Raw genomic sequence first — 13,338 nt, 5'->3', positions numbered from 1 at the left:
CAAGAAGGTGTTGAAATACTCCAAAAAAAGGTCTTCATAGACAAGAGTTTCTTCTAGATCTCCCGAACGGATCTCTGGAGCTGGAGAAAAAAAAGAGTCAAACATGTCAGGTCAGTGAATGTATCCACATTGTGTGAATCTGTTATATCTTCCTTACATCCTGGCGCCTGTGGTGTTCTTGGCTGGCGCTCACAAATGACTGATGCAATTCAGCCCCTGCTGCAGCCTCGTACCTTGTGACTGGCTACAAAGTTACAATGTACAGACTGATCACTGGGGGCAGGGGAGACTGAGGAAATGCTTCCTCCTGCCTGCAGCAGTCTGATCACAGGTGGAGCGGAGACTGAGGAAATGCTTCCTCCTGCCTGCAGCAGTCTGATCACTGGGGGGAGGGGAGACTGAGGAAATGCTTCCTCCTGCCTGCAGCAGTCTGATCACTGGGGGGAGGGGAGACTGAGGAAATGCTTCCTCCTGCCTGCAGCAGACTGATCACAGGGGGAGCGGAGACTGAGGAAATGCTTCCTCCTGCCTGCAGCAGACTGATCACTGGGGGAGGGGAGACTGAGGAAATGCTTCCTCCTGCCCGCAGCAGACTGATCACTGGGGGAGGGGAGACTGAGGAAATGCCTGTAAAGTTACTGACAGGTCCTCTTTAACGTTGCTCTGCTCTGTATGGGCCCCTGAGCAACGTTGCTCTCTATGGGCCCCTGAGTAATGTTGCTCTGTATGGGCCCCTGAGTAACGTTGCTCTGCTCTGTATGGGCCCCTGAGTAATGTTGCTCTGCTCTCTATGGGCCCCTGAGTTATGTTGGTCTGCTCTGTATGGGCCCCTGAGTAATGTTGCTCTGCTCTCTATGGGCCAGAGTAATGTTGCTCTGCTCTCTATGGGCCCCTGAGTAATGTTGCTCTACGTTGCTCTCTATGGGCCCCTGAGTAATTTTGCTCTGTATGGGCCCCTGAGTAACGTTGCTCTGCTCTGTATGGGCCCCTGAGTAATGTTGCTCTGCTCTCTATGGGCCCCTGAGTAATGTTGCTCTGCATGGGGCCCCTGAATAATGTTGCTCTGCTCTCTGTGGGCCCCTGAGTAATGTTGCTCTGTATGGGCCCCTGAGTAATGTTGCTCTGCTCTGTATGGGCCCCGGAGTAATGTTGCTCTGCTCTCTATGGGCCCCTGAGTAATGTTGCTCTGCTCTCTATGGGCCCGTGGGTAATGTTGCTCTGCTGTCTATGGGCCCCTGATAAATGTTGCTCTGCTCTGTATGGGCCCGAGTAATGTTGCTCAGTATGGGCCCCTGAGTAACGTTGCTCTGCTCTCTATGGGCCCCTGAGTAACGTTGTTCTGCTCTCTGTATGGGCCCCTGAGTAATGTTGCTCTGCTCTCTATGGGCCCCTGAGTAATGTTGCTCTGTATGGGCCCCTGAGTAATGTTGCTCTGTATGGGCCCCTGAGTAATGTTGCTCTGCTCTCTATGGGCCCCTGAGTAACGTTGCTCTGCTCTCTATGGACCCCTGAGTAATGTTGCTCTGCTCTGTATGGGCCCCTGAGTAATGTTGCTCTGTATGGGCCCCTGAGTAATGTTGCTCTGCTCTCTATGGGCCCCTGAGTAATGTTGCTCTGTATGGGCCCCTGAGTAATGTTGCTCTGTATGGGCCCCTGAGTAATGTTGCTCTGCTCTCTATGGGCCCCTGAGTAACGTTGGACTGGGAATCTGGGAATAGATCTTTCCGGCGCACATTTCCGGCTCGGCAGGGCAGAGAATGAACCCCAAATCATCATTATGTCTGCGGGTGACACGGAGATATTTCCCGGCACAATCCGCCGTGTTTGTTCTGCCATCAATAACCCGCCATGAATGGGCCGGACAAGTGCGGGCAGGCCGCCGGGCCGGACATAATACAGATTATCAGAGGCAGATAGCGCTCCCTTCCGGGGAATGTTCTCCGATGGACCTGACACACGGAGCCCAGACACTAAAGGAGTAGAGACTCTGCACTGCACAGTACACATAGCCAGACATTGCTGCCTGTGAACGTCCAATCACGTGTGAGAGAGAGAAAAAAAAGGGATTTTGCTTGCACCTGATTGGATGATTGTAGCGAATACAACCTCACTTTAATTCACTACGTTCAGTGACCGGTTTCTACTCCTTTAGGGGAATTGATCCGGTATCTGCTATCAGTACACGGGCAGCCAATATTAGGGGGAAGATTTCTTCTTTTTATAATCAGGATATATTTGGTGCACAATGCTAAGTGTGGTATGTACTGTAGGTTATGACGTATGTAGCATGACATCTGAATATATCGGGTGCACAATGCTAAGTATGTAATATGTAGGTGATGATGTATGTAGTATGTAATCTGTGTGTATATGTAGTATGTATGTAGGCAGGGCCGGCCTTAGGGGTGTTGTAGTATGTAATCTGTGTGTATATACAGTATGAGGTGCACAATGGTATGTAGTATGTATGTAGGTGAATATGTATATAGTATGTAATCTATGTATATGGGGTGCACAATGCTAAGTATGTAATATGTAGGTGATGATGTATGTAGTATGTAATCTGTGTGTATATACAGTATGAGGTGCACAATGGTATGTAGTATGCATGTAGGTGAATATGTATATAGTATGTAATCTATGTATATGGGGTGCACAATGCTAAGTATGTAATATGTAGGTGATGGTGTATGTAGTATGTAATCTGTGTGTATATACAGTATGAGGTTCACAATGGTATGTAGGTGAATATGTATATAGTATGTAATCTATGTATATTAGGTGCACAATGCTAAGTATGTAATATGTAGGTGATGGTGTATGTAATATGTGCATATTAGGTACACAATAGTGAGCATGTAGTATGTAATCTGTATATATTGGGTGCACAATGCTATGTATCGGTGGCATAACTAAAGCCATAGCAGCCCTGGCAGCTGCTATGGGGCCCGGGGGTGGAAGAGGCCCCATTAGGTTGTTAAGGCGGATTAAACATAAAACAGCCGCAGTTGCTGACAATTCTAATCCCCTGTAAAGTCTGCAGTGTGGAGACGACTTCAGATGCGCCAGAGGAGTGTTTGGGATCCTGACATCATTACTCACAGCTCAGACAGAGGTTGTGGCTGGGCCCCCATCACATTTTTGCTATGGGGCCCCATGATCTGTAGTTACAGCCCTGCTATGTAGTATGTAGGTGATGATGTATGTAGTATTTGATCAATGTATATTAGGTGCACAATGGTATGTAGTATGTAAGTGATGTATGTAATCTGTATATATTGGGTGCACAATTCTTTGTATGTAGTATGTAGGTGGTGATGTATGTAGTATTTGATCTATGTATATTAGGTGCACAATGGTATGTAGTATGTAGGTGATGATGTATGTAATATGTAATCTGTGTATATTAGGTGTACAATACTGAGTATGTAGGTGATGATGTATGTAGTATGTAGGTGATGATGTATGTAGTATGTAATCTGGAAATATTTGATGCACAATATATAGTATATGCAGTTCTGGTCCCCCATCTTCCACCGTCCTCAGTGAGCTCTGAGGGTACACCTGGAGTGTGGGCAGTGACTGACCTGTCATGGTGGGATGGCAGAGTTGGAATGAAGTGTGCGGCAGGCAGTCCGGGGATCTCAGTGTTAGCGGCAGGTTCAGAGGCTCATGCATGGAGTGTGTGTACTGCACATAATGGGGAGTGACAGTGCTAGGTGGGGCAGAACGGTATTCAGTACTGATGTCAGCCCTGCCTTGTGTATACACTACACACCGCTCATAGCACTTCTGTACACTGACACAGACACACAGCACATCGGCCAGAAGGAAGTTCTGTAATATAATCGCTCTGCACTGGCGTGCGCACACGGATGCTGCAAATTGTATGATAGATGATGCATGATAGGAAGTATGATGATGGGTGATACTGGAGGAGATGATGGGTGATACAGGAGGAGATGGTGTGTGATACAGGAGGAGATGACGGGTGATACAGGAGGAGATGATGTGTGATACGGGAGGAGATGATGTGTGATACGGGAGGAGATGACGGGTGATACGGGAGGAGATGATGGGTGCTATAGGAAGAGATGATGGGTGATACTGGAAGAGATGATGTGTGATACGGGAGGAGATGATGGGTGATACAAGAGGAGATGATGGGTGATACAAGAGGAGATGATGGGTGATACGGGAGGAGATGATGGGTGATACGGGAGGAGATGATGGGTGATACAGGAGGAGATGACGGGTGATACAGGAGGAGATGATGGGTGCTATAGGAGGAGATGATGGTTGATACAGGAGGAGATGACGTATGATACAGGAGGAGATGATGGGTGATACAGGAAGAGATGATGGGTGATACTGGAGGAGATGATGTGCGATACGGGAGGAGATGATGGGTGATACTGGAGGAGATGATGGGTGATACGGGAAGAGATGATGTGTGATACGGGAGGAGATTATGGGTGATACAGGAGGGGATGATGGGTGATACAGGAGGAGATGATGGGTGATACGGGAAGAGATGATGGGTGATACAGGAGGGGATGATGTGTGATATGGGAGGAGATTATGGGTGATACAGGAGGGGATGATGAGTGATACTGGAGGAGATGATGGGTGATACGGGAAGAGATGAAGTGTGATACTGAAGGAGGTGATGGGTGATACAGGAGGAGATGATGGGTGCTATAGGAAGAGATGATGGGTGATACAGGAGGAGATGATGGGTGATACAGGAGGAGATGATAGATGATACAGGAGGAGATGATGGGTGATACAGGAGGAGATGATGGGTGATACAGGAGGAGATGATGGGTGATACAGGAGGAGATGATGGGTGCTATAGGAGGAGATGATGGTTGATACAGGAGGAGATGACGTATGATACAGGAGGAGATGATGGGTGATACAGGAGGAGATGATAGATGATACAGGAGGAGATGATAGATGATACAGGAGGAGATGATAGATGATACAGGAGGAGATGATAGATGATACAGGAGGAGATGATAGATGATACAGGAGGAGATGATAGATGATACAGGAGGAGATGATAGATGATACAGGAGGAGATGATAGATGATACAGGAGGAGATGATAGATGATACAGGAGGAGATGATAGATGATACAGGAGGAGATGATAGATGATACAGGAGGAGATGATAGATGATACAGGAGGAGATGATAGATGATACAGGAGGAGATGATAGATGATACAGGAGGAGATGATAGATGATACAGGAGGAGATGATAGATGATACAGGAGGAGATGATAGATGATACAGGAGGAGATGATAGATGATACAGGAGGAGATGATAGATGATACAGGAGGAGATGATAGATGATACAGGAGGAGATGATAGATGATACAGGAGGAGATGATAGATGATACAGGAGGAGATGATAGATGATACAGGAGGAGATGATAGATGATACAGGAGGAGATGATAGATGATACAGGAGGAGATGATAGATGATACAGGAGGAGATGATAGATGATACAGGAGGAGATGATAGATGATACAGGAGGAGATGATAGATGATACAGGAGGAGATGATAGATGATACAGGAGGAGATGATAGATGATACAGGAGGAGATGATAGATGATACAGGAGGAGATGATAGATGATACAGGAGGAGATGATAGATGATACAGGAGGAGATGATAGATGATACAGGAGGAGATGATAGATGATACAGGAGGAGATGATAGATGATACAGGAGGAGATGATAGATGATACAGGAGGAGATGATAGATGATACAGGAGGAGATGATAGATGATACAGGAGGAGATGATAGATGATACAGGAGGAGATGATAGATGATACAGGAGGAGATGATAGATGATACAGGAGGAGATGATAGATGATACAGGAGGAGATGATAGATGATACAGGAGGAGATGATAGATGATACAGGAGGAGATGATAGATGATACAGGAGGAGATGATAGATGATACAGGAGGAGATGATAGATGATACAGGAGGAGATGATAGATGATACAGGAGGAGATGATAGATGATACAGGAGGAGATGATAGATGATACAGGAGGAGATGATAGATGATACAGGAGGAGATGATAGATGATACAGGAGGAGATGATAGATGATACAGGAGGAGATGATAGATGATACAGGAGGAGATGATAGATGATACAGGAGGAGATGATAGATGATACAGGAGGAGATGATAGATGATACAGGAGGAGATGATAGATGATACAGGAGGAGATGATAGATGATACAGGAGGAGATGATAGATGATACAGGAGGAGATGATAGATGATACAGGAGGAGATGATAGATGATACAGGAGGAGATGATAGATGATACAGGAGGAGATGATAGATGATACAGGAGGAGATGATAGATGATACAGGAGGAGATGATAGATGATACAGGAGGAGATGATAGATGATACAGGAGGAGATGATAGATGATACAGGAGGAGATGATAGATGATACAGGAGGAGATGATAGATGATACAGGAGGAGATGATAGATGATACAGGAGGAGATGATAGATGATACAGGAGGAGATGATAGATGATACAGGAGGAGATGATAGATGATACAGGAGGAGATGATAGATGATACAGGAGGAGATGATAGATGATACAGGAGGAGATGATAGATGATACAGGAGGAGATGATAGATGATACAGGAGGAGATGATAGATGATACAGGAGGAGATGATAGATGATACAGGAGGAGATGATAGATGATACAGGAGGAGATGATAGATGATACAGGAGGAGATGATAGATGATACAGGAGGAGATGATAGATGATACAGGAGGAGATGATAGATGATACAGGAGGAGATGATAGATGATACAGGAGGAGATGATAGATGATACAGGAGGAGATGATAGATGATACAGGAGGAGATGATAGATGATACAGGAGGAGATGATAGATGATACAGGAGGAGATGATAGATGATACAGGAGGAGATGATAGATGATACAGGAGGAGATGATAGATGATACAGGAGGAGATGATAGATGATACAGGAGGAGATGATAGATGATACAGGAGGAGATGATAGATGATACAGGAGGAGATGATAGATGATACAGGAGGAGATGATAGATGATACAAGAGGAGATGATGGGTGATACAGGAGGAGATGATGGGTGATAAATCTGACAAATACATGCAGTGTATATATCTGGATCCGTCTGGTTATCAGCCTCAGGCTGTACATGAGAACTCAGATTGGGAGAAGCAGCAGAGGGTGACAACCGATTGTTCTGCAGAGCAAACAGCTGTCAGGAGGACAGAATTGTGACAGAGAGATGAGCTCATCAGTCTGCTGCTGCTCCCTTTACTGGCCAATCACATGGTGGAGGTGGGGAGGAGATCTGTAAGTAAATGTAAGAGAGTTGTAGAGAAAGATCAGCCCCCTTCCCCTTTGCTAGACAGGCCTGTGCTTTTGGACAGAGCTGTGTTATTCTCAGGACTGGATGGGCAGAAACACAAGTAATACATCTCCCCTGTGTGTATTTATCTGTGTACCCGGAGCTCGGCTTTACCATAAATCTATGGAAGATCCTCAGTCTACTCTAGAGAGAACTGAGATCGCCATCTACTGGCTGCCTGTGGTACATAGGAAATAATACAAAGCAATATTCCCGATATGAAGGAAATTGTTTTTAATGTTGTGTTTTAGTTCTGATCGCGATAAATAAAGAGAAAATGTATCAAATAAAATGTATACAATCCCAATGCAAGAAAATAGTTTCCCCCCTTTCTTCATCCCTCCTTTCCCCGTATACTCTTTGTAGGAACTTCCTGCGGAGGCGAGCACCCAGGAACAGCAGCCGAACAGACATCATAGGTGACTACAGTGGTGACTACAGCCGAATGTGCCGGCCTTCTGTGTATTGGAACGGCTGTTTTTAGTCCAACTTCAGGAAAGTGCAGCAAAAGGTGACAACGCTGCAGCTGAACTGAGTAAGCGTTGTCACCCAAGGACAGGCATGTGAATACCCTCTGCTGGTCCAGTTCACACCATAGCATTGCACTGAACACATGAATTCTGCGTATTTAGCAGTCTGGAAGGTGATGGAGGTTCTTCCCCGGAGAGACTCCTCCCACAATTTGGCTCCATGTTGGATTCGGTTCTATCACTTTGCATGCAGCAGGTCCTCAATAATCTGAACGTTCTCTGTGTGCTCCCAATGTCTAAATTCCACCTGAAGGAGATCCCAACACTAAATCCCCCAGATGCTAACATTTGGCCTCACCGCTAAAATGAGCTCTGAACAAACCCTTAGGGCCCCGTTGACACTAGCAGCACGCAGTGGTGTGCGCTGTGAAGAAGGCGCTGCAATGCACTCATTATACGTTCCTTTTTTTTTTTTTACCTTTATTGAAGTGTCATGACCACAGGTCAGGTGCAAGACTTTGTCCAATCAGGGCCCAGCACTCTGTAAGAGCCATGATTGGGCAAAGTCATGATGACTTTACCCAATCATGGCTCACCTGTCAGATGCCGTACAAATGTAAACAGTTGGACGGAGCTAGCTGTCACTGCTAGCTCCGCCCAATTGTTTATATGTTGCCGGCATCTGTCACAATGACATTATGCGGCGGGTGTTCGTCGAAAACGGACGGTACGCCGGTCATCTTTTTAAAAAATGATTATTATTTCTATTTATTTTTTATTTTGTCGAGTCGTCGTCGCGGACAATGCTGGACGTCGAGTTTTAGGTGATTTCTCCATTTAAATAAAAAAATCCTATGTTTCCTCTGTTGGCCAGGAAAGAGTTAATCCCTATGTATGATCCCAGTGCGGTCACATGTGAGGCGGGTTGGGTGTTATCCAGAGGAGGGAGGAAACAACAAGCTGGTGATGTTTAACCCATAGTTTTAGGTGATTTCTCCATTTAAATAAAAAAATCCTATGTTTCCTCTGTTGGCCAGGAAAGAGTTAATCCCTATGTATGATCCCAGTGCGGTCACATGTGAGGCGGGTTGGGTGTTATCCAGAGTTGGGAAGGAAACAACAAGCTGGTGATGTTTAACCCTTTGTAACACCAGAGGGGACGGGTCTGTGATGTGCTCTCTCCTCTCTCTGTGTTGTCAGTATTTTGAGTCTCTTTCAGCTTCTTTGTTATATTTCTCCTTTGGCATATATTTGTTTTTTGTCTCCCCACACACAGAGGCTGACGCTCTATTACCCAGAGTGCAACAGGTGAGAGTACAATCGGGTCAGGAAGACGACATGTGGCGACAAGTCCTAGAGAATGGCAGGTGAGGGAAAGGAAAGTGGATAACAATCTATAGGAAGCTCCATTCGTTACATTGCGCTCTGTGGCTCTCTTTCCCTCTACACTTGTTACATTGCGTTCTGTGGATTTCCTCTTATGCTCTGATATAGACTTGATTCGAACCACTGGTGAACCCCTGTACAGCAGCACTTAGACTGGAAGAGGGCGGGGTAGTACTTTCCACCAATTAGGTGCCCTACATTCACATGTGCTGACAAGAGCAGCAGCAGCAGAGAGACGACCCTCACAGCCTGTCCCTCTGTCCATTTCTCCTTTCACATTGGTTGATGGTAACCAGCTCAGTGTTTATAATAATGATTTGTAGTCATACAATAGAAGCCTCGGTTATAATTCACTCTGTTCATTTCCAGGTCGGCCTTCAATGAGCACTGGCCCTACAGCGCTCTGGTTCCGGTTGGGGTCGGTGGTGCCGCACTTTGTTGGGTATTATGTGGAGGCAAAAGGAAGACTATAGAAATGGGGGATGGATGGTGGGGACCCGGAACGAAACCTGATGAGAAGGAAGACACCCGAATCAGTCCATTCCGGGTGGAGGTCTCCGAAGATGTTATAAAGGTATAAAAAAGAAACAGAAAATGGCTTTATTGGGCTCAATATGACTGAAAGACTCTGCAAAGTATTGTAACCCATAAAAACCAACCAGAAGTTCTTTTGCATTGTTCTGGCTGTTGAAATCTCACACAGGTGGTTTGTGTCTCTGCCCCTCCCACAATGGTGAGATTTCCTCCAGTAGTTTGTGTCTCTGTTCCTCCCACAATGGTGAGATTTCCCCCAGTAGTTTGTGTCTCTGCCCCTCCCACAATGGTGAGATTTCCTCCAGTAGTTTGTGTCTCTTCATCTATTATTATTATTATAATTATGCTGTGAAAATGAGGATGAAATAATGAAGCCTTCAACCTTAATGTGATAAATATAGAAGAACCATGGGCTCAGTGGAAAAAGGATAATACTTCGGAGCACCCAAAGTGGGACATATATATATATATCTCAATGAATAAAAATAAAAACAATAGACATGGGGCAGGCAAGCTCAACACTCCAGCTGTTTTGGAACTACAGGTCTCATGACAGCCACAGCCATGACTCCAAGTGGCAGAGCTATGATAGGATTTGTAGGTTCACCACTGCTGGAGTGCTGTGGTTGCCTACCTCTGTAATATGCTCTAATTATATAAAACACTTGCAATGTTGCTGGTAGTCATAGATCCCGCCTAGGCTGTGCATGACATGATGGAGCTCAGAAGAGCATTTTTTTTTTACTCATGGCAAAGTCAAAGTAAAATCTTTAATTGACCATAATAAAGTAGACCGTCACCGAGTATAGGAGGGCCAAGTCTAAGCTAAGGGATGCGGTGCCATTGACTTCCACTAATAATATTCTCTGGTTGCACCTCTATTTAATGATGTTTTGATGTGTCCTTCTGCAGGACTGAATGTTCATTTCATCCATGTCAAGCCTCCAAACCTCCCCGCTGGACAGAAAGCCATCCCTCTGCTGATGGTTCACGGCTGGCCGGGTTCTTTCTATGAATTCTATGGGATTATTCCACTTCTGACTGAGCCGGGGAAACACGGCCTGGACCCTAACTTCACATTTGAGGTCATCTGTCCCTCTATTCCTGGATATGGCTTTTCAGAGGCACCACATAAGAAGGGTGAGTTCCTTCGCTGGCTAAACATGAGCTCCATGTTATAGGGAATTGTAGAATGAAGCAGTAGGCAGGCCCGGGGGCAGATGTCAGATCTGTGCAGTTATTAAGAGCTTGCCCCTAAATTAAATGGTGGAGGGTGATTGGGGGGTTCTGCTTTAGTTGCTGGAAAGTGCCATTACATGCCATTTTTTTTTTCTTGCACAGGTTTAGATGCCATTGCTGCAGGACGAATCTTCTACAAACTGATGCTGAGACTGGGATTTAGTGAGTTCTATCTGCACGGAGGAGACTGGGGAAGCCTCATCACCACCACCATGTCCCAGATGAAACCAGAGTAAGCACAATGCATTTGTAGCTGCAATTAAAAGGAGAGTCCAAAAAAAATCTGAGTTTGATTTGGACCCTTTTATACATTGACATGCAAAAATACCTCCAATGGTAACAAGTAGGACATCCCCTTCCCCACTATTCTACTATACTTTGTTATATTACACAGTTGTATAGTACCATATTTGACCAGCAGTGCTTGCATTTGCAGTAATCTGCCCTGAGAAAACCTAGGTACTGTGAGATGGGGTGGCCCAGGCTGCCTCATTAGAGGGACGGTCCTGGCTACACTTGTGTCTTGTTGTAGGATAAGAGAGATATTATTAGAGTGATGTAATATTCCACACGTCATGCCACTAGTCTGATGTCATCTTAGCAAGGAAAAACTGGGAACTGGCAAACGCAACCAACAAGCCTTTTTATGGTAGGAACATATTTCTGTGGGCTAAAGAAAAGTTACAGCTGGGCACAATGAAAGGTTTTCTAAAAGACATGGTTTATTATGATACTCCTTCACATCTTCCAACATCGGCTTCCATTGCAGCTCTCACCATGATCACATGACATCTCAGAGACGCAAAGGAAAATGGTGAAGAGAGACTTCCCCCTAGCAGAAGCTATAATTGCAGGTAACTATATAATGCTCGGCATGTGTCAATGACTGCTGGTCCCACTCTAGATGTGTGACTGGTGAAGTATCTCCACTTCGGGACACCAGCCAACATATCTTATCAGTCTTCGCAATAGGAAAAGTATAACCTTGGAGATGGCTTGTCCCCAGGCTGAGGCAACCTTACCAGAGCCAGTGAGTCTATTCTACTCTAGCCACTGGTGCCATATCAAAACAAAAAGGGTGCCATGTTACAGAAACAGAAGAACCCAAATACAGGGTTCCCCTGTAATTCCCTCCATAATACAGCAAAAGGAGATGCTCCCCCAAAAACATGTTCAGAAGATGGGCAAAAATGTTTTCCCAAAATCGGGGTCAAGCAGTTAAAAAGACACACTGTAAGACACTCTGCTGCTTTCTAGTTCACATTAACTCCATGCTTGCCTCAGATAATCTTAAGTGGACCTGGGGGTATGGTGATGGAGTAAGGACTGTTTCCAGCATTTTCTTTCTCTTTTAGGTCAGTAAAAGGACTCCACCTGAATGTAGTGTTCTTGGGTAAAGGTGGGTTCAAAGTGCTCATTTCGTTGATCCTTGGGCGCTATCTGCCATGGTTAGTGGGCATGACCAGAGAAGATGTCAAGCTTATCTATCCATACTTTGAGAAGAATGTGTATGCTGTGCTTCGGGAGTCTGGATACCTCCACATTCAGGCAACCAAGCCGGATACTGTAGGTAAAGAACTTTCTATTATTAAATATATGTCTAAGCAAAAAAATCAAGAAATAACCAATGTGTTCCATTAACAGACAGACCTCAAAATTCCAGGTAAAGAGTGAATGGCCCAATATATCATATAATAATCAGCAGGACAGCAACAATTTGTTCCCAAATTAGCTGTTGGTGGAATATAGTGCTCAAGTTGTCAAGAGACAGCAGCTTTTTCTATTGAAGTCAATGAGAGAATGTTTTAAGGGTCCTCTGGAGGACTGCAAGATAAGCTTATGTCACCCAAATAGCATGGGAAGCCCCCAGAGAGGGTTTTTTCAATTATTTTGTCCCTCTCTCCACGCAAAGCCCCAACACCTATATCTTACCCTAACATATATATCTTAATTTCTTTGAAATCTTACTTTATATTGGCTGTGAGGTCACCACCAGGCAGCTGAGCTGTCTTTTATGGGGGGACACCAGGGGGAGGATCTAGAGAGGTGCCATGTGTCACCTCTGACAGTTTTCTTAGCACCTCAGTGAACTATGGTGATGTGTGTGGGGCTCTCTGTGGCTGTATAGGGCAGTGTTGGCAGATTGGTTAGCATCTATTTGCATAGGCTGCCAATCACTTGATGTGAGGTTGAGCAAACCCAGGAGGTCATCCATAAGGATACGCCCACTAAAATTATGGGTGCTGTCGGTGCAGGTCTGGGGGG

General features: G+C 45.3%; 1 protein-coding gene and 1 long non-coding RNA gene across 2 annotated transcripts in view; both read left to right on the top strand.

Moving 5' to 3' along the window:
- Positions 1–9,869, top strand: part of LOC108802125 — a 19,013-nt gene extending 9,144 nt beyond the window's left edge. Inside the window, exons 2-3 of the long non-coding RNA XR_001942197.1 lie at positions 9,193–9,281; positions 9,670–9,869. This is a non-coding gene — a long non-coding RNA (uncharacterized LOC108802125). The remainder of the gene's footprint in view (positions 1–9,192; positions 9,282–9,669) is intronic.
- Positions 9,870–10,398: 529 nt separating this feature from the next.
- Positions 10,399–13,338, top strand: part of LOC108802123 (epoxide hydrolase 1-like) — a 7,316-nt gene continuing 4,376 nt past the window's right edge. The window contains exons 1-4 of the mRNA XM_018574010.1: positions 10,399–10,408; positions 10,747–10,974; positions 11,176–11,305; positions 12,429–12,643. Coding sequence (XP_018429512.1) covers positions 10,399–10,408; positions 10,747–10,974; positions 11,176–11,305; positions 12,429–12,643 — 583 coding nt within the window. The remainder of the gene's footprint in view (positions 10,409–10,746; positions 10,975–11,175; positions 11,306–12,428; positions 12,644–13,338) is intronic.

Source organism: Nanorana parkeri, unplaced genomic scaffold (assembly GCF_000935625.1).
Source record: "Nanorana parkeri isolate BGI_ZX_2015 unplaced genomic scaffold, ASM93562v1 scaffold2673, whole genome shotgun sequence".
Lineage (NCBI taxonomy): Eukaryota > Metazoa > Chordata > Amphibia > Anura > Dicroglossidae > Nanorana > Nanorana parkeri.
The sequence above is the reverse complement of the archived record's forward strand: the minus strand, read 5'-3'. Positions and strand labels throughout refer to the sequence as shown.